This window comes from Elephas maximus, chromosome 19 (genome assembly GCF_024166365.1).
Source record: "Elephas maximus indicus isolate mEleMax1 chromosome 19, mEleMax1 primary haplotype, whole genome shotgun sequence".
NCBI lineage: Eukaryota > Metazoa > Chordata > Mammalia > Proboscidea > Elephantidae > Elephas > Elephas maximus.
The window spans coordinates 29,851,916-29,877,081 of record NC_064837.1 but is presented as its reverse complement, the minus strand read 5'-3'; the positions used below and the strand labels follow the sequence as shown (position 1 = coordinate 29,877,081).

Here is a 25,166-nt window from a genome sequence, read left to right as displayed (position 1 = left end):
TAAACCACAGGCCAGTCCCAGGCTACAGGCACACAGGCACTCTCTTGAGAGACTGTACTGTTTTGGGAGACACTTGGGCCACGTCACCTGGGCCAAGATATTCCTGTTCTACGGATGAAGAAACTGGAGCTTAGTGGTGGTGTGACTTGCCCAAGACCTCCAGCCAGTACGTGGGAGAGGCCATGCATCAGCCTAGAACGCGGGAGCTGGGTAGGAAAGAAGGAATCCCAAGGCCAGATAAGAAGAAGCACCAAGTGAGTTCAGGCATTCATGCTGATTTGTCAGAGCCTGTCTGTAAAGACCTGGGTGGAAAGGAACCTAGGGCAGCCAGTGTTTCCAGTGAGGTCCTCAGGCTGCCCTTGGAGGCGTGGTAGCTTCTGGATACAGCTGTAGTACAGTTGTTGGAGTGTGGCTCAGAGAAACTTGGCCTAGCCTCATGGGTGAACTGCTGGGTGTGCACTAGGCCGGTACATCTCTTCCTGACCAGGTGCCCAAGGGGAGGGGAGAAGACCCCTGAGAAAGCAGGCCTTAAGAAAAGATTATGTGCCTCTCTGCCCTGTGCCTGAGGAGGAAAGAGGAAGACCATCTGGCCAAAAGGGTGTAAAGGTCTGTGGCTGAGCCAAACGACTCAGTCTTCACTGCTACAGATGGCTGACCTTTGTTCAGCACCCATCGATACCTCTGCCTGCTGGCTGCCAGCGGCAAATAAAGAAAGGCTCAAAAGAGGTCAGGCCTCCAGCACTGTGCTGGGAAGGTTGCTTAGGGTATTTGGAAATACATGAAAGGATACAAGATTGTATATACAGTATAATCTCAGAAGCAAAGAAGAACATGCATTAGAAAAGACTGGAAGGAAATATACAAGATGTGACAGTGAATTTAAGGTACTCCGCAACAAGACCGGGAAGGGCCACAGGGCAGAGCTGGTTAGTGAAACGATCACTTGCGGCCGGCCGAGCCCCTTTGCTGTGGGGGTGCTCCTTGGGTGTAAGCAACCAGTAAGAAGGAAGGTAGGGCCGGGTCTGTCAGCCAGGCTGGAGAGGGCACTGCAGTGTCCTTGGCAGGATCCCAAGTGGAGAGCTTTCTCCTGCTGCCCTGTCCAGTTGCTTGGCCTGAGGCTGAAGAGGGGGATGTAAATCTATGTAGGTCATTGCTCAAAGCAGAAGCTTTTGTCTCTGCAGAGGATGGAATAAAGAGTGTCTTGATTCTCAATACTGAAGCCAGACTGAATGGTGCCTATTCAAAAACACCAACTGTACGTCCTGGGCTGGTGTCTGGGCATTCCCCCTCCCTCCTGTACCTCCCCCCCCATTTTAAACAGTAGATGGAGGCCCATCGGGTTAAAGTTGGCCTCCAAGCTGGCAAGCAGCCTCACAGTTTATTACCTTGATGAACACACCAGTTGGAGGGAGGAGTGGTCCTCAAGCTTACAGGCCCAGATACTCAGTAGGTTTCAGAGGCCGAGTCTCATTAAGCTAACTCAAAGCAGATGGACAAATAAGCCTGCTAGTTTGTTGACAATAAAGAAAAGGAGAACGGACAGGAGTCAACAGAAGTAGGACATGAAACTACTATAAGTCTCTAACCAGATGGTGACCTGATAAGCGTGCTGACATTATAGGCAGGGCCCTCTCTCCTGAGTGGGGTCTGACATACACACCAGCGTTGATTTTCCCAACTCTACATAATTACTTACGTCCTAGGCTCTGTGCTAAGCCTTTACGTACTGGAAGCTCTTTACAGATTTAGGTGCAATTCCCATCCCAGTTCTACCTGGGGAAACGAGGCTCAGATGTTAAGTAACTTGCCTAAGGTCACAGAACTATTACATTTCAGGGCTGGGATTTGAACTAGGTCTGCCTACATCTGTGCTATCCAATACAGTAGTCACTAGCCACATGGGACGACTTAATAAATTCAGTTCCTCAGTTGTGCCTGCCACCTTTCAAGTGCTCAACAGCCAGCCATATGTACCTAGTGGCTACCATATTAGACAATGCAAACTTACAGGATACTTCCACTGTCACAGAAAGTTCGACTGAACACTACTTACATTTATATAAATTGTCTTCCTTCTATTCAAATAAATCAGCCTCAGCAGCCGCTGTTTGGAAGCAGGCAGTAGGTATCTGTCCTCAGGTAAAAATCTTCAAGAGCGGTCCTGTTTCTAGATGTTGAGGAGGGAGAGCCTCCTGGAGCCCTATTATCACCCCCAGAGAAACAGCCCAAATAACATCCCTCCTCTTCACGAAGGCCCTATTTTCCTACCTGATCCTGGTCCCCTTCCCTCCAAACCGGGGACCCATACACTGTAATAGGAGAACACGGAATAAAGTCATAAAAGTTCATTTTGTCTTCTTTCAAATGAGGCTTCATTCCTGGCAAAAGAGGCCAGGCTGAATACAAGTTTTCCAAATAAAGGATTTCTGAGGGTAGTCTTTTAAATACAACTTTAAATGAGCCTGGAAGTAAAGTGGGTGAGGAGAGAAGACTTCTGCAGCGGTGAGCTCTGACCACAGCTTCAGTAAGTCAGCCTTCACTTCTTAGTCACCAGGGAAGTTACAGGGGGTGCAAGTGGTGAAAAGGACAGCGATAACTGCAAGGTATTCATTAACCCCCTCCCCAAAACTACGCTTCTTTTTAAAGAAAAATAGGACAAAACCAGCACCCAGATCTGAAAGAACTTAAACGAGCAAGAGAAACGGATCTCACTTGTGGGACCCACGGCAACTAATTCCTGGGCCAGAAAAGACCATGAACAGTTGGTGGGTTTTGGACGATGCGCTGCTTGGGGAAGAAAGTCCGACCCCACCCTGTACTGCTCCTCTGTTGCCTGAGTAGTCAGGAATGGGATGGGGGGGTGGGGCCTGAGGGAAAGGGAAGGCAGCTGTCCTAGCAGGGAGCTACCAGTCTCCGTTTCCGGACACAGGCCCAAATCCACTCTGGGGAGACCTGCTGGGCCTCAGTGTTCTTGTCCCCACTGCCCAGGACGTGTGTGGCAGAGGCCATGTCAAATTCCTGCACCAGGTCTCCGTCGAATGCCACAAAGTAGCGTCTGAGCCGGCTGAAGTCTGGTGTGGAGGGTGGTAGGTAGAGCCGCACCCCAGTAAAGATGTCCAGCAGCACCTGCAAGTGCAGAGGGGTCCGGTGGGGTCAGAAGGGCCTGGGCTGGCTACCGATGTGTGAGGTCTCCACCCAGATCAGTACAGGACAGAGAGGAAGGAGGCTAAAGCAAGAGGCAGAGACCAGGGAGCCTAGAGGCCAGGACGCCAGTGCAGAGAGTCGCCTGGAGAAAAGGCCATCAAACCCCCATCCTCCAGCCACGCCAAATGACACAGAACTGACACTCTCCTCCACCCCTGCCTAGGGGAAAGGGCGAAGTACATTCCTCAAGAGCCATCCAGTGGCTTTCAGACCAATGCCCCAGACTCAGTGATGTTCCTTGAAGAAAGCAAAGTCCCCTCTGCAGAACTGGCCTAGACTGAGGGGGGAGGGTTCAGAGCCCCCACGATGGGCTCAAGGGCATCAGGTAGGGAAGAGGGCGGGGGAAGGTTCTGTAGGCCTGCTGGGGACCGGGGAGCAGGACCTGAGGTACCAGATCTCTGCTGGGGGTGGGAGGGGATCACACTGTATAGCGGCCCTATGTCTACTCTCTGCCCTGTGGGGTGTGCTATCAGCTCCTCCAGGGTTGAGCCAGTACTCAACCTAGTTTCTGGCTTCAGTAGGTACTCAATAAAAAAATAGATGTGGCTAAATCAAAGGGGAAAAGACTCCCCAGGTGGAGGACAGTCACCAAGCCAGTGCCCTCTCTTCCCCTCTCCTGGCTGGCTGGCTCTGCTCCCGCCCGATCACAAACTCACACGGCTGCACTCCCACACCCAGACGGGGCTTTCTCCCCTTTAATGTCAACTGTGATGGGGGCCAGGAGCTGGGCAGGTCCCTGCAGCCTCTGCCGGCTAGGCTGGCTGTTCTATCTCCTGCCTGCTGGCACAGCTCTCCTTCCTCTGTGCTTGCTGGCTGGCCGCCTCTGCAAGGCAATAAGGGCAAAGGGTGGAATGGCAGCACTGCTGGCCCTGCCCACCCACGACAGAGGAGCAGCTGCAGGAGGGGAAGGCTTAGCCAATGTCCCCAAGAACACTTTTGCTCATCTTTCAAAGCTCACAGGCAGTGGGGCTGGCAACACGAGGCCCGGAGCCAAACGGCCCTGGTGCACTGCTCTTCTCACCCTCACCTTTGCTTGGCACGGGGCCTCGTCTGGAGCCTTCCGCTTTTGTCCCACCTTCACGGGAGAAGGCTTCGTGGTCGGCTTCTCTCCCACTTTCACAGGGGAAGGCTTTGCGGCCAGCTTGTTGCCTAAGGAGAGAGCTCAGGATAAGAACTAAGGATGAGGGAGTTGGCCAGGCCAGCAAAGGGAAGGGCCAGGCGCTTCCTCTGCCATGAGTGTGGGTGACAGAGTGAACACTAAGCCTTTAGTTCAAGTGGCTTTCTCCCCAGGTCAGACTGGCCCTCCCAGGGTACTGCCGTTCAGGTTTACTGAGCAGATACAGGGTGCTCAGCAGATCAGCTTCTGGCCCATGACTGGACACACAACAAGGATGCAGGTAATGCCAGCTGCAGTGGACAGAGGATCACATGATCTCAGAGTGGGTCCCTGCCCTTAGATCTCCTGGTTCCCCCTAGGCGAAGGGGAGGGGCCTTCTGCCCCTCATACCACCCTCTTCATCCCCCAGCCCCTCCCTTACCGCCTTTGCTGTTGGGATTACTCAGCTTCCTTTGGGCCTTCCTGGCACTGGCTGAGGGCTTGTCGGGGGAGGTTATGGGGACCTTGCAGGAGGACACAGCAGGCCCCGAGGTGCCCTCGGTCTCTCCACTGCTGCCCCCTGCACTGGAGCTCCCGTCATCTCTGGCCACTACAGTGAAGTCTGCCCGCTCCTTGGACAGTTGGTACAGCTCCTGAGGAGGAAGCAGGAAGCAGGGGTATCATTCCCTTCCCAGACCCAGGCCCCAGAGGTGGACTGTGTCACGTGTTTTAGGTACATGTGTCTGGGAAGTAGAAGTGGGAAAGAACGATAGCAGGAAACGGAATTGGCTTCCTCTGTGCCTTCTCAAACTTTGTATCCTGAGAAATCGGGGTGCTAATCTCTGTATCTCAGCTATCACTAGGGACGGTCACCTGGGCCAACCCCTCACAAGGAAGCTGTGAGTGAGCGAGCTCTTCCTCTCTTAAGTCAGGGCTGCTCAGTGGGGCCTGCTGGGTGCAGCATGCTCTGCACTGGTGCTGTTGCTCCTAGCCCTGCCACAGTCTGGGCTCCCTTTCTAACTGTCCTTCCTTGCTCTGCCTCAGTGGAATGGGAGAAAGAAGAAGGAAGGACGTGTGGACAGGCCAGAAGCCCACGGGTCCAAGGCTGGGATAACAGGGTGGAGGACGCACATAGCCAAAGAGGTGGCACCTTGAGCTGGGGGAGGTTAGTGGCAGATTTCCAGTCCTTATCATCACGGATTCGGGTGCAGCGAGGGAACCGGATAGAGATGCCATCGGCTGTGTGGACCTCAGATTTGGAGAACTCAGCCCCTGTGATCTCCCACACAGCAGCTTTCTGTCAGGAACAAGTCAGGCAGGTTAGTCACTGGTTGAGAAAACACCTCCCAACCAGCTAGAGGTTAATACCGAACAGTCAAAACGAGGACTGGGCTAACAGGAAACCTGGGCTCTAGTCCTACTGCTGCTGCTGTGCAGCCTTAGGGAAGGCTCGCCTCTTCTTTGGTCCTCAGTTTCCCTGTCAGTATAAGGCGGCATTGTGCCAGGTTGGTTCTAGAACAGACCCTCTGTAACTAGGGGATGGTCAATTTCTACTGATGACAACTCCTCAGTATTGACTGGTCCCGCCATCCTGTCACTTGGCTGAATAATCCAGAGCCCCACCTCTGGGTTGAGATGGCTTCTCTGTGGCACTAGAGAACTTGCAAGCTAATCTTGTGGCCTGGAGCACCCCACACCGCAGGGCTGATACCTTTGGGTCTGGGACGATAAAGTCAGGATAATAGATCTTGTTGATTTTCAGCCAGCTGGGTATCTTGCTGGGGTCCTGGAAAAGAAAAGATGCTGTCATGAGCTGTTCCCAAGGTGGAACAAGGCTTTAATCTCCTTTCTTGGTGAACTGTGAGAAGAGGTGCCCCTCATGCTGCACGATCCTCCCTGCTCGGCTGGGGTGTGGCCTAGAGGGCATTCAGGCCAGTGTCCTCTAACTACTCCACAAGGTAGGCACTCAGAGACCCTGAAGGCCTGTACTGCTCCCATGGCAAAGCAAGAGTGCTCCTCTCTGGGGAGACAGATGATACCTGCCGTCTTGTCTCAGTAATGACGGTCAGTCTAGAGGCTGGGGCCAAGCTGGTCCTGTCCTCACCTTGCTGATCTTTACCATGTCCAGCTCTGTCTGCAGGCGGGCGAGCGTTGCATCATCGTGGCCACCTGAGCACTTGGTGACAGTGCACCACTTCTGGCTGCCGGGGTCATAGCAGCCCATGAGGAAGATCGACATCATGCCACCTGGGTGGGGAGTATGGGCTACATTATAGGGTGGAGGGAGCCAGCTCTGCCAGCCCATGGAGCCCCCAGCAGAGCCCCACGAGCCCAGTGAGAGGCAGCCTGGTGGAGAGGAAAGGGCTTGGGTCCTGGCTTAGTATCAGAGTTCACTAACTGTGCAATTTCAGCTTAGTCTTTCTGAGCCCCAATTACCTCTTCAGGAAGGCAGGGGTAAGCATGCCCATCTTGTAGAGCTCTGGTAAGGAATAAAAGGGATTGCTTGACAACATAGTAGACTGTCTGAAAGTACTAGTTCTTCAGATCCCAGCTTCCCTCCAGTTAGGAAATGGAGGCTTTCCCCAAGGACAAAGCTGTCAGGGCCTGAAGAACTAGCTGGTGGTGCACTTCCTTGTGCCAAGCCAGGATGTGAGATTCTCGCCTGACCTCTCCCTGCCCAAGTCTATAGCTCTCAGATGTCCCTGCTGGGGTGCACTGGCTAGGCTGGGGCCCCAGATGCCAGAACTCTGGAAGTCATGACTGGCTGTGTTAGCAGGTCAAGCCAGGAAAAAGGCCAGTCTGTGCCCCAAGCACAGCCTTCCAAAGAAGTACCATTCCAGGGGCCAGAGGCCTTCCTGACCTTTGCTCCCTTGCCCATAGAAGGCCCCAAGGACCAGCAGGTCAGCTGTGTCAGCCATGGCCCCCTCGTTCAAATAGTCCTTCTTCACTTTCAGCCAGTGCCGCTTCCCAGGCTCATATGTACTCTGAGGAGAAGCAAGAGAAAGACTAAGAACTAGAATGGAAACTCCACGAGGGTGGAGTTTCTCTTTTATTCTATATACCAGACCTATTACAGTGCCGAACCTATTCTGAGGGGGAAACCCCTTAGGTTCCAGGCACTACAGAAGACACAAAACCCACCCTCCAGATCTAGAACCCAAACCAAACCCATTGCCGTCGAGTCAGTGTGGACTCAGTGACCCTACAGGACAGAGCAGAACTGCCCCTAGGGTTCCCAAGGGGCTCTGGCAGATCTGAACTGCCGACCTTGTGGTTAGCAGCCATAGCTCTTAACCACTGTGCTACCAGGGCTCCAGAGATCCAGAACAGACAGGTCCAAACCCTGGAAAGACTACCCTCAGCACCCACCCCAGCCAGCCAAGACCACTACTGCCCTCTCCTGGCCACAACTGACGGCTCAGGGGAGAGCTGAGAGTATATGCAAGAAGAAACAAAGGATGTGGCCATCTTACCTTCACGTCCTTCAGCACCAGCCCTTCTAATCCCTCACGGATCACCCGGTTTATCATGTCAACCAAGTCGGAAGCTTTCTAAGGGACAACAAGGGAGAGATCTGAGCTTGGTGTGAAGGAGGGAGTGGTGTGGGAGTGAGGTGGTGGGTGTTCCCTTTCACATATGTAGTGTCCACTGGAAACATGTGAACTTGCATACAAGTGACAAAGGCTTTGCAGAGCAGAGAGCCCCCCAGTCACAGAGCGGCAGCAGCTTAGGGTGCCTTGAGACATATGGTGTCTACCTAGGAAGGATGGGTCTTGGCCTGCCCTCCTGGGTGGAAACTAGTAGACAACCTATGAAATAGCCAAAGGCAAAAACATCAGTAGACCCCCTAAGAGAGATTTCAGGCTCAGTCTCCTAGTCACATCTGACCCAAGGGGTTCTCTGCCCTGCTTTCCAACCACTAGGACCCCCTAGGGTGGAGTCTTCGCTCACCTTGACTTGCTTCATTTCTGAGAACATGATCCGGTTGGGAATTTCAACCATGTTGTCATGAAGAAACTTCCGCCGCTCACACAGAGGCCTAAGAGGGACAGGAGAGCTGAGGTCAAGGCCAGGATCTCTCCCACCCCCATTAGGAGTTCTGAGGAGGGAAGCAGCACAATGATACAACTGGTGCTCATGAGATGATCTGACATGGATTAAAGTGCCCGTGTGTAACAGCTCTGCCTGACTAGGGCTGCAGGTTCCATCTTGGCCAGAGATGGACAGTTGTAAGCTGCAGGACACGGCCCCTGCAGAATTTTAATTCCTGTTTCTACCTTATCCCTCAGAGCCAAAGAAGAACTGGCCTCTAGCCCAAACAGATTTTATAAATCCTGGTCCCACATGAAAAATGACCGAGACTCTCATTTTTTTTAACCCCTGCACCTTGCTGCACCCCAGCCCCAAGGCTGAGTGGCTCAGACCTGAAGCCTAAACCCCAACTCTTACCTCCAGCAATTCTTTCTCTCTTCTATGTCCTCCTTCTTCCACACTCAAGGTGTAGGCAATGGTGAGAGGACTGGGGCAGGGACAACATCTCTAAGCATGGAAGGAGCTGATAGAGGTTTCTTGGGCCCAAGAGTTTGACGCAGCTAAGTCAAGACTGCCAGTTCCCCCTGAGATGGTCCCACCCACAGCCTCCCCTACAATCCGAAGCTTCCTGATGGCAGTCTCTGAAATCAAAACCTCTGAGCTGAAATACACCTGCCTTATGCCCCGTGGGTGCTGCGGGAGAAATAAATGGAAACCCCCCTGTGCTCACAGTCTATTCGCTGCAACAGTCCACTGCTGTAGCAGAGACGCTTCCCTGGGGTTTGGCTTTCCTCTGTGACTCACCCTCTCAGGAGATGCCATTAGCACGGCGTCTCTTCTTCACACTGAGTGGGGAGGTGAGCAGTGTGGCCGCTGTGCTACCTCTCAGTTCCCTCCTAGGCCTGCCCCTGTCAGCTCCTGGGCACAAAGAGGCACAGGCCCCTTTCCCTCCCTCCCTTCCAATCTGAATCCCCCATCTCCCCACCCGGAAACGAAAACAGATTCCTGGCAGTTCCTGGGCTTAAAGATGCTAGCCAACCTCACCTGTCCATCAAGCTGACATCATTGAAGTAAATACAATCAAAAACAAACAGGCAAACATTAGCCTCTTGGAAGGCAGCTTTCTGTAAGGGAAAATGGGGCCGTAAGAAGATGAGGGACAAAAGTAAGAGAGCATAAAAAACAGGAAGACCAGTCACTTCTGGAGGCCCTTGAAAGTACCTCGTGGAAAACTCCTATTTGAGCTTTGACATCCCCGGGCTGCCACAAAGGCAACCAGCAGATGCTGCAGAATGAAAGCCAACCCAAATGTAAGCTGGTTCCCCACACTAGCTCCCGTTATGCAGAAAAAGGACAGGCCTTAGCTGAGGGTTACATCTGGAAGCAATTCAGAAGTGAAGAACAAGCCCTACCCTAAGGAAGTGCACACTCCTCCCCAAAAGCCTGACAGCACACACACATCTGGCCCTGACCCAGTACCTTGTGCACTCCCAGAGTCCCAAAGGGCAGAGGTTTGCCTGTGCTGGTGTCTATCAGGAGCACTTCGGAGTCCAGGATCATGCTGTGGCCTCCAGGGAAAGCCTGGGGGATGTAGTCCTTGAAGTGGGCCACCTGGGGGCAGAAGGGTCACTTAGGTTGGGGATGAACGGGCAGCAGCCACAGCCAGCAAAGCCCAGGCCCCGGAAGAACACAGAACAACGTGGGGAAGGCCAGCTCCTGTGCAGGCAGAGATCCGTGCCGGCTGCAAAAGAGGGGCAGGTATCAGGCTGTGGATCAGGCTGCACGGAGAACAGACTCGTTGGAAAGAAGACGGAAAGGAAGAAATGGACCTCAGAAGCAGCAAGGAAAAGTGAGCAGAGCCTTGTCTGAGCAGGAGCTCTGAACACTCAGCCATACTTCAGAATAAGTAAGAAAGGCTGTTTGGAATTGGGTTTTTGCAGGATCAAGACAGAAAAAGGCCCCGCTGTAACCCAAGGTAGCCCTGCCAACTGATAGCAGCAATGGGGTCCAGAAAGCATGTCTGTGGCCCAATTCCTCACCTGGACAGGGTACAAATGCCATCACTACCCAGGATGCTTGGAGCAGGGGCAGGAAAGGCCTGCACATCCACCCCTCTCTCCTCAATCTCTAACCCAGCCCTTTAAAAGAGCTGAAAGCACAGGAGAGGCAAGCACAAGCGGAGCCCGGATAAGGGAAAGCAGGGAAGAAAGGAGCTTTAATTCTGCAAAGCTGTATTCAAACTTCTCCCTGGGTAACAGGAGGTGCCCATTTAGTAGCCACCCCACCAGGAGCAGTTCCTCAGCACTCCTCCTGGGCCCCACAGAACCAGGGGGCCTGGGTCACTACTCCACGGGGAGGCCACTGCTTGGCTCTCCCCTTAAATGCCTACGACAAATGGCCGCCTGCTTTGTCCCCAGTGTCCAACAAGAAGGCAAGGTGTGGGTAAGGATATGAGCCACATAGCATGGGCTCACCCGAGGGCTCTGAAACACCACGTCTGAGCTAGGAACAAAGTGGGCAGCAAGGGCAGGAGTTCTCTGTCCACAGAACCAGATGTTCCCAGTGCTACTTCCCGAAGACTCCAAGGGCTTGTAGTGGCCCCGGGAGCTTAGGAGGGTTGAAGGGCGAGCTTCATGATGCCCTGATTCTTTCACTACAACGTACCACATCTGGGCTTCCAGATGTCCCCATGGGACTGTGTTCACGTATAACGTAAGCTCCATGAGGGCCAGGGCTTCTGTCGATTTTTTTTCACTGCTATATCCCTACTACCTAGAATGGTGCCTTGCACAGACTGAACACTTGATAGATACCTGCTGAATAAATGAATGGATTGCAGCCCAACAGCCCCTTGTCTGAGCCTTAACCCTGCTTAGGGAGCACAGAGGACACGGACACCTGAGAGCTGCAGCTCACTCACCACTGAGCTCTCTGCCCCAACGTCGCCAGGGCGAGGAAATATCACTCTCCAGGTTCTGTCCTGACTAGCCCAGTTCTGGGCTCTTTGCCTGTCCCTGCTGAGCAACCCCTCATTACTGGTAGATTCCAGAAATGAATAAATGAATTCATTCATTCAACAAATATAAAATAAACCCCCATCGTGTACAAGAGCTGGAATGGCCCTAAGGTTGTTAGAAGCAGGCAGGCAGGAACTTATACCTTGTGAGGCAGGACAGGCTTGAGGCTCCGGCTGAAGTAGCTGAAGTGGTCTCCGTTCTTATGCACCTGCACTCGCTCCCCATCGTACTTGATCTCAGAGAACATGCCGTTGGGACACTTCTTCATCGCATACTCGATGGACTTGCAGGCCTCGGCCTTGGGGGGGAAACCAAAGCCCGGAGACTTAAGGGTGCTCTTGCAATAATGAGGTGCTGCTCACAGGGAGAGCTGAGGGGCCAGAGTGGGGCTAGTCAGGACAGAGTCCAGGTCCTGGAGACTGACCGCCCAGAGCGCACACTCAGGGAGTCCACGGAGGAGGTGATGGGAACGCACAAGTCTGACAATGTCGTATTCTGCTGTAAAGCATCACCAGAGCTGACACAGGAGCTCGCCTTTCGAGGACTATGAGTGCACTTATGGTACAGACCATGAAGTTCCAACGGTAAAGCATTTCATTTCTTTTCTCAGTAATTCAGGATCTTGCAGGGCCTATGGGTTACTATCAAATACGTGGGTAATCTTAGCACAGGAGGTATGTAGAACTAAGATTAAAGGCTGCAGGTGACAGTGAGGCTGGCAGGGTGACAGTGATCAAGGATTCCTAGGACGGGACATCCCAGACACAGGCGTGCTTATTCACGTACCCATACCATTCTTGACTCAAACAACAATAGCTTCCATTTTCTGAGCACCTGTACGTGTCAGGTCGTGTACGCCACCCCATTTTATCCTTGAAACAACCCTAAGCATAGATATTGCTGTTATCATTTCGTGGATGAGAAAACTGATGTGCAGAGAGGTTAAGTACTTGCTTATTAAAGTTACATAGTTAGTAAATGGCAGGAATGAGATTCGAGTCTAGGCCTGACTCCAAAGCCTCTGTGGTTCACCACTAAGCTATATAATCCATGCCACTTTTGAAGTGACACGTACAAGAGACACAGAAAGAATTCCTATAAAAGCCAGAAAGGCTGCTACTGCAGGTGACTGGGGCTCCATTCCTGGGGTGGCGATCTCTCTACTTTTGGTGCTGGCTGTCCCATATGCCTAGGAAAGGGAAAATACTTCGCTATCCCAAACGTAGATCTCTAAACCAAAGCTTTGGTATAATGTACTTTTAAAAACAGCATTGGAAAAATCCAAAGGACCTCACAAGTAGGCAAGGCAGCATACGTGGTAGGTTCTGGGAAAAGTAAATCCCATTTCTCATGAAATGTGCAGAGGACCAAGATGATCTCTGTCAGAGCTGGCCTTAAGCTTCCTCACCTCTCTTCCCAGAAGAAAGAGGTCTGAGTCATCCTGGCACAGGAAGTCTGGCTCTGCCACCAACCCTCAGAATCATTTTGGGGCAGGTTACAAAACCTCAGGAGTTACTTAGTACATCCATTTGTCTCCAGACAAGATGACAGCTAAACCAATCCAGGCAGGTGCTTCAGAAAATTTCAGATGCCATTCACACAAGGAAACTAAGGGCCATGAGAGGCTAAGTAACTCATCTAAGACTCCACAGCTTGTCAGTGGCAGAGCTGGGACTAGAGTTCAGTTCCTTCCCCGAGAACACACCATCTTTGCCTTCACCTCCCCATTAGGAAATGCCCCTCTGCATTCCCAGCTTTTCTCCCCAAACTCCTTCCGTCAACTTGCAGGAACTATCCATATTCAGGTCCCACCCAGAGGGTCTGACACGTGGAGAGGAGGGGACAAGGATAAAAGCAGGGGCAGAGCAGTGCTCCTCACCAGCATGGGCTGCACAGGCGTCATCAGCGAGGCCTGGACGCTCAGAGCTCGCCTCTGGCCTGGCTCCTTCTCCACCTCCTGCTCGTTGCGAAGGACCCGCTCCACCACATCCTGCAGGTTGCGTGAGGCTTTGAAGGCTTCATAGGCATTGGGGTCGAGGGCATCTAACCTGTCAAGAGGGACAGGAGCAAGGGATCAAAAAACACTGTCTACCCTATTGCTTTTGAGAGCAGTGTCTGTCCTCACAGAGAGCAGAGATCCCAATACATGGTGGAGGGGCTGTGTTCTATTGTCTAAAGACTTTTGAAGGAAGAGGAAATGCTCTTTGAGAACCTAGCTTTTGTGAGATACCGTGCCTGCTTGGATGGGGCTGGAATGGGCAAGAAACCCAGACTATACCTATTGAACATATTCCATAGATGCTGGGATAGTTCCTTTACATACTTTCAATTTTAACCACTCTGTAAGAAGGGTGTCTCCATCTTACATACAAGAAAGCAAAGGCTGAGGAAGGTCAAATGAATGATCAGGTCCCACTGGAAGTAAAAAGGTGGAATCGGAATTCAAATCTAGATTGGGACTCCAAAGTTCTGACACCTGCTGACAACAAAAGGAACTGACAGCTGAGGCTGTCAGAGGAGCTGGTACTTACACGTGTTTCGCACCTGAGTTCATCTTCAGGTCATGTTTGATCAACCTGATGATGCACTTAAGGTCATTGGCTGTACACCTAGGGGTAGAAGGCATATTCGACTTGGTCTTCGAAGAACTCTGGGCCCCCAAGCCTTCCTTCCCAGGTGATTCCATCTCCCCAGACCTGTCCCCACTGGGCTTTGTGTGACTGGGGAAGCCCCCACCTGGAGGCGATGTCCTGGAGGGCCTGCTGCTGCTCGTCCTCCTTGGTGAGCCTGGAGAGTCGCAGGAGGAATTCGTCCACCTCCTGGATGGTGAGGAGGCTCTTAGCAGCTGGGGGGAAAGACTTGCTCTCCTCAAAGAAGACTCTGATTGTCTCTGACACGTCACCCTGTCTCCAAAAACCAAAATGCCACTGCTGCAGTCCCAGGGTGGCCACATATACCCTCCAACACCCAGGTGGTGCAGCAGAGATTTCAGTCATTGCTCCTGTCCCCAACTCTCACACATCTACCTCACTTCTGAGAGAATCTATCCATCCACATTCCTGGAGGGGGCACCTCTATCCACCACAGGCTCTGCCTACCCACCTGAGCTGAAAAGGGACACAGGCAGTAATCAAGGGCTAACCCAATTTGATTCTAGCTCAAGAATTTAAACTAAGAGACAAATACGATCATCAGATAACAGAGGCTCTTGAATGGAAATGTTCCATGGTGCCAAGTCTGGAATCAGGACCAAACCAAAGCTGGATGGTGAGCCCAAGCTATAGGGGTGAAGAACAAGAAAAATCAGCATCGAGAACCACAGCCCCAGAAGAGACAGAGGGAAGTCTCAAATCCTGCCTCTCTAGCTCTAGGCCCTGCGTGGCTCAGCAGTAGTATATTTTCAGTTCTCAGAGACTTGTGAAATTAACAGCTGCGGCCTTACATCCAGCTCCCCTTAAAGGAAGCTTGCTCAAATGGGTTTCCGTTTCCTGAAACAGTATGTACCCCAACCACGAGTAAGAGGCTGCAGGTGCCTGGCTTGGCAGAAGCCCACCTGGAATGCCGCCCACCCTTCCCTTCCTCTGACCTGCTCTAGATCCCGTGCCATGTCATCTGGATTGCAGTTGAAAATGCGGCTAAAAAGCTTCACAATCTGCTTATCATTCAGGTTGTAAACACTCTTAATGACACCCGGCAGCAGCAGCTTCACTGTTAGGTACACATCACCGTGGAAACCATCTGGAGACACGGAGAAAGGAACCCTTCTTGAGAAATGGAGCTTAAGTAAATACATAAACTCAAGGACACAGACTCTGAACTGACACACACTATACATCACTGCCTGTGTTCCCATAACGCCCTGTGCATATCACTACCGTAGCGCAGGCTTCACAGCACAGTGGCTGGTGGTTTAAGCATCTGCCTGCACTTTAGCCTATGGTTGAACCCCCGCAGGCCAGAGCTATGACAATCAATTCAGTGGCCCCAGTGATGAGCATATTACATACATATATCCAGATAATGAATTTTTCTCTTGCTCAAATAGAATGGGTTCTTCTGGCTTCCTGGGACACAACAAAGGCAGAGGAAGAAAGAGGCTGAAGTGCTCTGAGCAGAACTGGCTACATAATTTGCGGGGTCCAGTGCAAAATGAAAATGCGGGGCCCCTTGTTCAAAATTACTATGAATTTCAAGACAGCAACGGCAGAGCATTAAGCCAATCACAGGGCCCTACGGAAGAGCGCAGGTCATGTGCCCACGAAGCCAGGATGCTCATGGCCCCACCTCCTGCTGAGCCTTTCTGCAGGAAGTCCTGGATGATCTGGGTCTTCGTGTTGTAGCTAGGATTTTCAGCCACCATGGCACACAGCTTCCGAAACTCCCGCAGCAGGCAATCCTTGTGCTTGGGGTCACATTTGCTAGAGGACAGGCTAGTCTTAAGGGTACGGCTTGAGGGGACTTCTCCAAAGTTGTTGGGCTTGGCTGTTGGAGAGAGAAAAAGGGAAACAGCAGAGATGACTCATTTTGCCTTTTTGAAAAGGAAGAAAGGGAAGGAGGAGAACTAATAGGCATTCTGTAGGTGCTTTGTATGTGGCTTCACGTAATCCCCCAAATAGCCCTTTGGGGTAGATATCACTATACCCACTTCACAGGTTAATTAAAATTAACGGAGATAAAAAAAAATGGAAGTTAATAGTGTCCCCAAATCTCACAGCTATCAGTGGCAAAGCAGAGGACCAGGCTGATGTACGTCTCTTTAAGCGAGTGCTTCCCAGAAGAACAAAGGTTGGCTTCACGTCAAGAGTGGACAAGAGGATCTCAGAGCCACTGCAAAACTGATCCCAGCAAAGTTTTGGGATGAGGAAGAAGGTAGAAACCAAGGGATACGCCACTCACTGTGAAATCCTTGCCACTGCAGACTGCCAGAGCTGGAAGAAGGCTTAAAGATGATCTAGTTTATTCTTCTCTTACTGACTTCCAGGACTCCTTGGTGGCAGAGCCAGATCCCACTTCTGCACTCCCAGCCCCTCCACACTCCCACCCCTCCCCGTCACCACTTTCTTTTCTTTCCTACTGTCAAAATAAAGGAAATCAATCAACGAACAAGGCTTTCCTCCAGACACCTAAAAGTAACTATGTACAACTCTTTACAGATTCTCTGTCACCTCCTTATGGCCAGTCGCAAAGCAAATTTCATTCTGTAAGCTTGCAGCAGAGCCATTAGCAAACTGGCTGCTGATGCAAGCTTCTTCCTGCCTGGGCTTTGTAAATTATGTCTATCCTTATCTTTGACCTGGAGTCTACGTAGGATTTTAGGCGACAAAATCTCCAAAGTGTGATGTTCAGCCAGGTCGCAAGGTAACTAGGACTAGTCCAATGCCACCAGTTATGGAAGGCTAATAGGTGATACTGATCTCCACCACCTCTGACCACCAAATGCCCTAGTCAAGTTTTCCCGAGTCCCATCTGTGACAGAGTAAATCTACATTTTGTATGAAAGAAACCACGTGTGTATATGTATATATACGTATGTATACATCTATTACAGGTGAAGAGAAAAGAAACTTATCCTGCAAGAAGATACAATAATAGCCACAATCCACGGCTTTAGTTAGCTGTGATTCCTCAGCTTCCAGGTGAAATGTAAACTTTCTCAGAGAAGCCCTCTCTCACTTTCCAGATGATGTCAGGTCCCCATTAAATACTCTTACTGTACTGTTTATACTTCTCCCTCATAGCTTATACCAAACAGGATTTATTAACTTAGTGATTTCTGGCAATTGCTTATCTTCCCAATAGGCTATCAGTTCCATGAGAGGGCCAGGGCTGTGTTCTGGTCAGCCCTGTATTCCCAGTGCCTAGGCTGTGGTGAGCTTAGTGTAGACATCAGAAACTATTTGTGAAATGAATTCTGAACAGCTATGTGCGGCCTACTATGTACCAGGAACTGTGTGAGTGCTCTACAGCTATTTCCATTAAGTCTTAACCACAACCCCACAAAGAAGTTGTTCCATATGTGGAACTGAGAGTTCGCTTCACAGGTGAGTTTAAATAATTTGTCCAAGGTCACCCAGCTAACAGTTGTTGGAGACAGCATTTCAACCCAGGCTGGCTGACTCCAAAGTCTACATGCCTCATCACTAGGCTTTGTCCCCTCAACAAATAGCATATACCCGTCAGAGTCCTTTTTCCTCCTGCTCCATGTTCCACAAATATACCAACCCTTTGAACAAACAGCTGTAAAACTAAGAAGAGAAATGGGGGATGTGGTCCAGGTATGACATCTCCCTTCTTCCATCCTTTCAGCTTCAGGTCAGGCAAGTTTAGGGATGTAATTTCTCCCAAAATTCTTTCATTATCAAAAAACAAGGGAGCAAAGGACAGGTTATAACAATCTCCGCCTAACCAAGAACTATTTCAAGGGGAAAAAGTCTTGACAAAACAAACATTTTTCTGCCCCAACAGGGATTAAACTATATAAAGAAAAGCAATACAAGGGGAACACTGATCATCCGCCATTGCCTGGCTGTTCAGGCAGAAGCAGCCAATTATTATGGAATGAAAGACTAGACAGCACAGAATTTTCACTCTTGGTCAGGACAGGACAGTAAATAAAGCTAAGGAAATAAAAGCATGTAACAGCTAAAGTAGTCGTAATCTCTCTCACCTGAGAAGCCAGAGAATTTCCGGGGATTGGTTTTGGTTACAGAGGCAGCTTTCGCTGGAGATGTCACCTGGCCGGTGGCTGTCAACTTAGCCTGGACAACAGCTTTCTTCTTTGGTGTGCTTGCCACCCTAGAAGACAGATCTGTAGGGCCCCGGAAGGGGGGAAAAATCTTTCAGTGAAAGATTCCTGAGAAAGCTTTCAATGAATCTATCGATTACTCTCAGAATCTTGTTGGTAAGTCACTACCATGGCACTACTTCATGGCTGGTGGCTGACTGGTCTTTCTGAGTGGAGGCTGTAGGTGATAGGGTACTGAGAGTTTGAAGAGGGACTTGTTCTGGGAACAAAAGACCCAGCTACCATTGCTTCTTTCAAGGTGACTGAAATTTTCCTCAACACTCCCCACCTCTTATCCCACATATATAGTTTCCATAAGTGACAGGACTTAGAGGAAATCAGAAATCACATCTCAGTAGATAAAACTTGAGGACTTTACCTTGGTAGGATTAGACCCAATTTGTAGATGAACAAAAAAGTAAAATGAAGATGATCACTGAGAACGTTGGTTTGGCATAGGCAAGAAAATTTCCAGCTGCTGAGTTATCTGAGCTATGTAACAGTTTAACTCTTTTCCTCTGAATGAGACACGGGTCAAGAAATAACAATGGCTGAAGCCACTGGTTAAGGTTGGGCAGGGCTGGGTAGGAAGCTTGAGAATGGTATATATGGGAAGGAGAATTTTATGTACTGGAAGTCTTTCTTCCTCTTAAAGCACACAGATAGATGCCCATTTTCATGGTCACTATTAGAGTCCTCTCACAGTGACCAGAAAGATGTTTACGTGTTTTATTGGCTATGCCAATGCATCCGACTGTGTGGATCATAACAAATTACAGATAAAACCATGAAGAATGGGAATTCCAGAACACTTAATTGCGCTCATGCGGAACCTGTACATAGACCAAGAGGCAGCTGTCAAACAGAACAAGGATATACTACGTGGTTTAAAGTTAAGAAAGGTGTATGTCGGAGTTGCATCCTTTCACCATACTTATCAATCTGTATGCTGAGTAAATAATCGAGAAGCTGGACTTTATGAAGAAGAATGTGGCATCAGGATTGGAGGAAGACTCATTAACAATCTGCGATATGCAGATGACACAACCTTGCTTGCTGAAAGTGAAGAGGACATGAACAACTTATTGATGAAGGCCAAAGACTACAGCCTTCAGTATGGATTACGTCTCAACATAAAGAAAACAAAAATCCTCACAACTGGACCAATAAGCAACATCATGATAAACAGAGAAAATATTGAAGTTGTCAAGGATTTTTTACTTGGATCCACAATCAATGCCCATAGGAGCAGCAGTCCAGAAATCAAACGACACACTGCACTGGGCAAAACTGCTGCAAAAGAACTCTTCAAAGTGTTAGAAGTATCACTTTGAGGACTAAGGTGCATTTGACCCAAGTCATGGTATTTTCAAGTGCCTCATATGCATGCAAAAGCTGGCCAATGAATAAGGAAGACTGAAGAACTGATGCCTTTGAATTATGGTGTTGGCGAAGAATATTGAATATACCGTGGACTGCCAGAACAATGAACAAAACTGTCTTGGGAGAAGTATAATCAGAATGCTCCTTGGAAGCATGGATGGTTAGACTTCATCTCATATACTCTGGACATGATATCAGGAGGGTCCAGTCCCTGGAGAAGGATATCATGCTTGGCAAAGTAGAAGGTTAGTGAAAAAGAGGACGACCCTTAACAAGATGGACTGACACAGTGGCTGCAACAATGGGCTCAAACATAGCAACGACTGTGAGGATGGTGCAGGACCGGATGGTGTTTGTTTCAGTCTGTTGTACATAGGGTTCCTGGGTCAGAACTGACTCGATGGCACCTAACAGCACAGGGACCAGAATTACACTTAACTGAAGATATGAACATTACAGATAAGGACACGAATCAAAAAAGACTAACTGGATTTGGAGGTATTGGTGTAAACTCAGTATACGTGAGTGTGTGTGTGTATATATATATAAATATGCATGTACGTGTGTATGTGTATTTGTGTATGTATACATGTCTGTACGTGTATTTGTGTGTGTTATTTGTTGTTACGTGCCATTGAGTGTTCTTCTTCGTATAGTCCAGCTTCTTGGATTGTTTGTTCAGCATACCGATTAAATAAGTATGGTGAAAAGATACAATCCTGATGTACACCTTTCTCAACTTTAAACTATGCAGCATCACCTTGTTCTGCTCAAACGATTGCTTCTTACCATTTATTTTGTAGCTCTGTCTGCAGAAAAAGCTTAGAAACAGAGTCCCCAGTGGTAACAAGGACACCTAGCGTTCAGATTTTGGTTTCTAAAACCATTTCCCACTACCGGGAACCAGAGCTCCTAAGAGAAATGGCTGATACCAGGGCTGGGGTAGGATGTGTACAAGATAAGCCTAAGAACATCTTTTTATGTAAGAAAGTATTTCAAATCATTAAAAAAAAAAAGATGAGGACATGTCACAAGGACATTAAACAGCTTGAAAGGGTTTCCATTGGCCAAGTATGGAATAAGTACCAAAATAAGTACTCTAATGAATTATAAGCCATTGAAAAAAATAATCCACGAGTCCATAGAGATAATAAATTGACAGTAAGATACAAGGTGGTGGGTACTATTCTTAAAAAATGTCAACGTCATAAAAGACTACGGAAATGTTCCAAATTAAAGGAGGCCAAAGAGATATGACAACTAAATGCAATACCTAATCCTGGACTGGGATCCTGTACTAGAAAGAAAAAATGCTATAAAACCAAAACCAAACTCGTTGCTATTGATTCCAACTCATAGCAACCCTATAGGACAGAGTAGAACTGCTCCATAGAGTTTCCAAGGAGCGCCTGGTGGATTCGAACTGCTGACCTTTTGGTTAGCAGCTGTAGTTCTTAGCCACTACGCCACCAGGGTTTCCGAAAAATGCTATACAAGATATTATTTGATCAATTGATAAAACTGAAATACAGACGGTACAATATTATATCTAGAATAAACTTGCTGAAGTTGATAGCTACATTATGGTTATATAAAAGAATACAGTAAATCCCTGGATTAAGAACGTCTGATTTACGGATAACGCGTACTTAACAACAGACTGCCGTAAAGCCTAGTATATTAAAAACTCGAGTTAAATACAATGGTCGGTAATAATGAACGCATGCACTACTTTGTGACACTCATGAAAACACTGTGTGGCTTCAGCAGTTCATAAGCTCAAGGAAAGAGAATGCAATCTGTCATTTTAAATTGGATCATGTTGCCTCAACACTGTGCTAAGTGTGTAACTTTGTATTACCTACTAAGTCGACTTAGATTTAGGAACGGACCTCCTTCATAACCCCAGGACTGCCTGTATTCCTATTCTTATGATACACACATTGAAGCATTTAAAGGTAAAGGGCCACAGCGTATGCAAGTTACTCTCAAATGGTTCAGGAAAAAAATGTGTGTGTGTGTGTGGAGATAGAAAGACAATGCACATAAGTGCAAATGATAAAGCAAATAGGGTAAACTTAACAATATGTGAATCTGATAAAGGAACTATGATTTTTTGCACTATTTTTATTCTTTTGACTTTTCTGTTTGAAATTATCTCCAAATAAACTGTTTTGAAAAAAGCAAAAAAAAAAAAACAAAAACAAAAACTGGACTCTATTCTCCTTATCCTATTTTCTCTTGGCACCAGTAAGATGAAAAAGCAGTTTTCTCCACCCCACCTGCAATGTGCTGGGTTATCTGTTCCTTCTCATTATCTTCTAGCTCTTCCCAGCCTTCCAGCTCTGTGAGGTCCTCGATTTTTTTTGTGGTGGCCCGGGCCCGTTCCAGTTTCTCAAACATGCATTTAACGTGGTACCACTCTTTCATATCACCCCCGGACTCTGAAAAGGGATTGGGCACCACTTTGCCAATTCGGCAAACGCCCTTCACAATCTTTTCCTTGCATTTTTTGCAGCCAGCTGTGCCACGTTTGGCATAGTCCACGCAGAACCGCTGCTCAGCCATCTCACTGGAGCCACTACAGAGTCCCACATGCGATCCTGGCGAGAAAACAAGGCAGGTGGCACGTGGTCTTAGACTGCCTCGCTGGAATGATAGAACAGGCTCTTTTCTCAGGAGGAGGCAGCTCCCAGGAATCAGATCTGTTTCTGAACGCTGGCTGAACTGTCTCACGTCAGGCCGGTGATGTCGCACTCGGAATAGGCACGGTTCTTTTCGGCTGAGTACACGGAGAGTTTGTGGGAAGAGGGTCTTGAAAGCCAAAGTCATATAGCTGCATGAAAAGACGAGAGGCAGAGAAAGATATAAAAATGAGAAGCTGGGCTTCCAGTTTCCACAAAGGCTAGAGTCATACACATTTCATGCTGACTAATTCAATGCTTCTCCAAGTACTGCAGATTGACTCTCCATAAGATGAAAAGAGTTCTAATACCGAAATCCAGTCTGCAAAAGGTGTTCAGTTATCTAATGCACACATGCGTATCTGGTAAATCACAATTAAGACAACTCAAATACGTGCTTATTCATTTTCCCAGGCCATCAGCAATACGTGGTACTCCAGACTTAAAGTTACAGGGGCCTGAAGTTTCTTTTTCACCATCAAGAAAAATGTTCATGAAGTTTTTAATGTGAAGTGTGACACACATGCCATCCTGTGAAAACAACTAAGCTACTCTATATAGATTTGTGATTTAATCAGAAGCCCTATTTTGAGAGGCAACTAGCAGAGCCTGGAATTGGACTGCCTGAGTTCAAATTCTAACTCAACCAGCTATGTATCTTGGTAAGTTAACTTAACCTCTCTGGTTTCTTAGTTTCCATATTTATAAACTATGGCTAGTAACAGTACCTAACTCAAGGGGTTATCTCAAGGGTTAAGTCCTTAGAACAGAGTTGGGCACGCAGCAGGGGCGCAATAAATGCTAGGTCCCCTTATAAGGAAGACGCTGTCCTCTAAGCAATTATACACCTGTTCATAATTCAGCAACTTGAATCCAGGTATGCTGAAGTAATGGGACAGGAGGAGTCAAAGGAGCTGATCTATCAATCCATATGGAAACAGGGATTATACCTGATGGTATCCCCAACCTTCACATATGGTTCAGATTTCCTAAAGAATCTTTATAGTTCTACTTTTAAAAATACTGGAAATTAGTTTCAGTTTGCACACTCCTTCAGAGTGAAACTGCTATTGCATTACAATAAAAAGTAGGCTTCTCTTTACTGTAGGGCAACATGGTGCAGGGGAAAGCACACGAGCTTCGGCATTAGGGAGTCTAGTTTACCAGGTGCCATGGAGTTGACTTCTAATCATGGTGACCCCACGTGTGTCACAGAACTGTGTTGCGTGGGGTTTTCAATGGCTGATTTTTGGGAAGCAGATGGCCAAGCCGTTCTTACAGATGCCTCTGGATGGACTGGAACCTCCAACCTTTCAGTTAGCAGACTAGCGCATGCATTATACATATTAAACCTTTGCACCAACTAGGAACTCCGAGTCTGATCATACAGCTTACTAAGTTACCTTTGAGAAATCCCTTAACTTCTCTGAAAGGGACGATAATATCTATTTCACAGGGTGGTTGTGAAAATTAAAACGAGTCCATGGATGGGCTGATGGAGGCTTCTGAACTTCCTGAAAATGTATACAAAATGTGTACATTTGCAAATGTACTTTTTTTGGAGAGAAGGTCGGTAACTTTCACGAGATCCACAAAGGGCTCTCTAACTCCCTAAACGAAGAACCAGGCGTGTGAAAGTGGCGAGCCCCTAGTAGGAGCTCAGCACCTGGTAGATTTGCTATCTCCCTTTGCAGAGCGATCTACGGAGTCACCGCCCCTCCCCAGTGGGAATAGTGCAGGGGGCCGGCGTCAGCGTCCTGCCCCCGCATCACAAGCGACTCACAGGCGCTGGGCCCCGAGAAGGCACAATGCTGCTTTGAGGGAACCCGTCTGCCGGTCCCACAGCTCCCAACGGCCGCAGCTCAGCATTTCCTCAAAGGAACCCGAGGAGGAAACCGCTAAGGCCTGAACGCCGCACCGGCTGGGCAAGGGAGCGGCACCGAGCTGGGAGTGAAACCCTTGCAGCCGCTTTTCCTCAGGGGCCTGCCCGCGACACGCTCGGAGAGCAGGCTGGGTCTACTGTCCCGGGCTCGGGGGTCTGGCTGCGGGGAGGCGGGTCCCGGGCGCCGTGTCCCCAGTACCCCGACTCCCTCCGGTTCAGGCCGGCAGGGACCGGGGAGCACACGCCCGTGGGGCTGGGGAAGGGGCCAAGACAGGCGGAGGGAAGGGAGAAAGGCTTCCAAAGTCTCCCCAGGCGCACCAACTTCATCGCGGGACGCAAGCAGAGAGGCCTGGGGTCGGAAAAGCCCCCCACGAAAGCCCCTAGAAGACACAAGCCCGGGGGCACGAAGCGGGTACCTCCCCTCGCGCGGGTCCCGTGGGGGGTCCTGGAGAGCCGCGAACCTCCCCCGCCGGCTCCCGGGGGGCGGCCACGTCACGGAGGGTGTGCTCCGGTGCTCAGCAGGCGGGCGGGGGAGGAGCCGAGGGGGCCGAATCGGGGCCGCGCCGCGGTGCGGGACCTGGCCCTCTCCCCTCCCCAGTGCCCGGTCCGCTGGGACGCCCCTCACCTGCCTTCCCGGCTCCGGCGCACACCGTAGGCCTAAGGACCGGGGGCCCACAGGCCGTGGCCAGCCCACGACGGTTGTAGCTCCTGTCTCTTTAAATCCGGGTCCTTGAGCTGGAGGCAGCACGCAGGCGCAAAAGCAAAGGTCCGACTTATGCTCCTGGTCTCCGCCCCCGGCCTGCCACGTGGGTGGTGGTCAGATTCTGTCACGTGGGGCCCGAGTCTCTAGTGTCTGGGTTTGGGGGTTCCCGGTCTGTGATTGCGGCCTGAGGGAGCGAAGATGAAGGGATGTGGTTGCGCCCCGGAGCGCATCCTGACCCGAACTTCCACAGATCCTCCTGATTTTCTCGTTGCTGGAGATTATCCAGTTCAATTAAAAGATACTGGTTGTGTAACTACATTATAATCAGCTTGGGGAAGGCTAAGATCCTGTCATTAAACCTGTTTATCTGTATTCCCCCTG

At 49.6% G+C, this 25,166-nt stretch overlaps 1 protein-coding gene across 7 annotated transcripts; it reads right to left on the bottom strand.

Moving 5' to 3' along the window:
* Positions 1-40: 40 nt before the first annotated feature.
* On the bottom strand, positions 41-24,798 carry LIG3 (DNA ligase 3). Of its 7 annotated transcripts, none has more exons than XR_007513932.1 (21): positions 23,984-24,145; positions 21,799-22,352; positions 18,017-18,157; positions 15,634-15,831; positions 14,936-15,087; positions 14,086-14,252; positions 13,881-13,958; positions 13,229-13,397; positions 11,492-11,647; positions 9,812-9,943; positions 9,377-9,456; positions 8,252-8,339; positions 7,774-7,851; positions 7,161-7,284; positions 6,405-6,547; positions 6,012-6,086; positions 5,451-5,597; positions 4,743-4,953; positions 4,232-4,353; positions 1,386-3,126; positions 41-1,175 (listed from the first exon to the last, which is right to left on the bottom strand). XR_007513932.1 is itself a non-coding variant. In XM_049858761.1 (20 exons), exons 2-20 carry the CDS (start codon positions 22,346-22,348, stop codon positions 2,893-2,895), a joined length of 3,045 nt encoding a protein of 1,014 aa, XP_049714718.1. In that variant the 5' UTR covers positions 22,349-22,352; positions 24,708-24,798; the 3' UTR covers positions 41-2,892. The 7 variants fall into 7 exon arrangements, 5 of the variants coding, with proteins under 5 accessions (XP_049714718.1, XP_049714721.1, XP_049714720.1 ...); XR_007513933.1 differs by having other exon boundaries at positions 2,054-3,126; XM_049858761.1 differs by lacking the exon at positions 23,984-24,145 and adding an exon at positions 24,708-24,798 and having other exon boundaries at positions 41-3,126.
* Positions 24,799-25,166: the final 368 nt, after the last annotated feature.

Bases quoted from the DNA above. Each gene is read 5' to 3' on its own strand.
- LIG3 (XM_049858760.1), bottom strand. From the start codon at position 24,069: ATGCTGAGCTGCGGCCGTTGGGAGCTGTGGGACCGGCAGACGGGTTCC. The intron at 15,088-15,633 runs GTGGGGCCATGA...CCGTGTCTCCAG, and splicing joins GCAGAAAGGCTCAGCAGGAG to ATGGTTTCCACGGTGATGTG. The intron at 14,253-14,935 runs GTCAGAGGAAGG...TTTTGGAGACAG, and splicing joins TGGCACGGGATCTAGAGCAG to GGTGACGTGTCAGAGACAAT.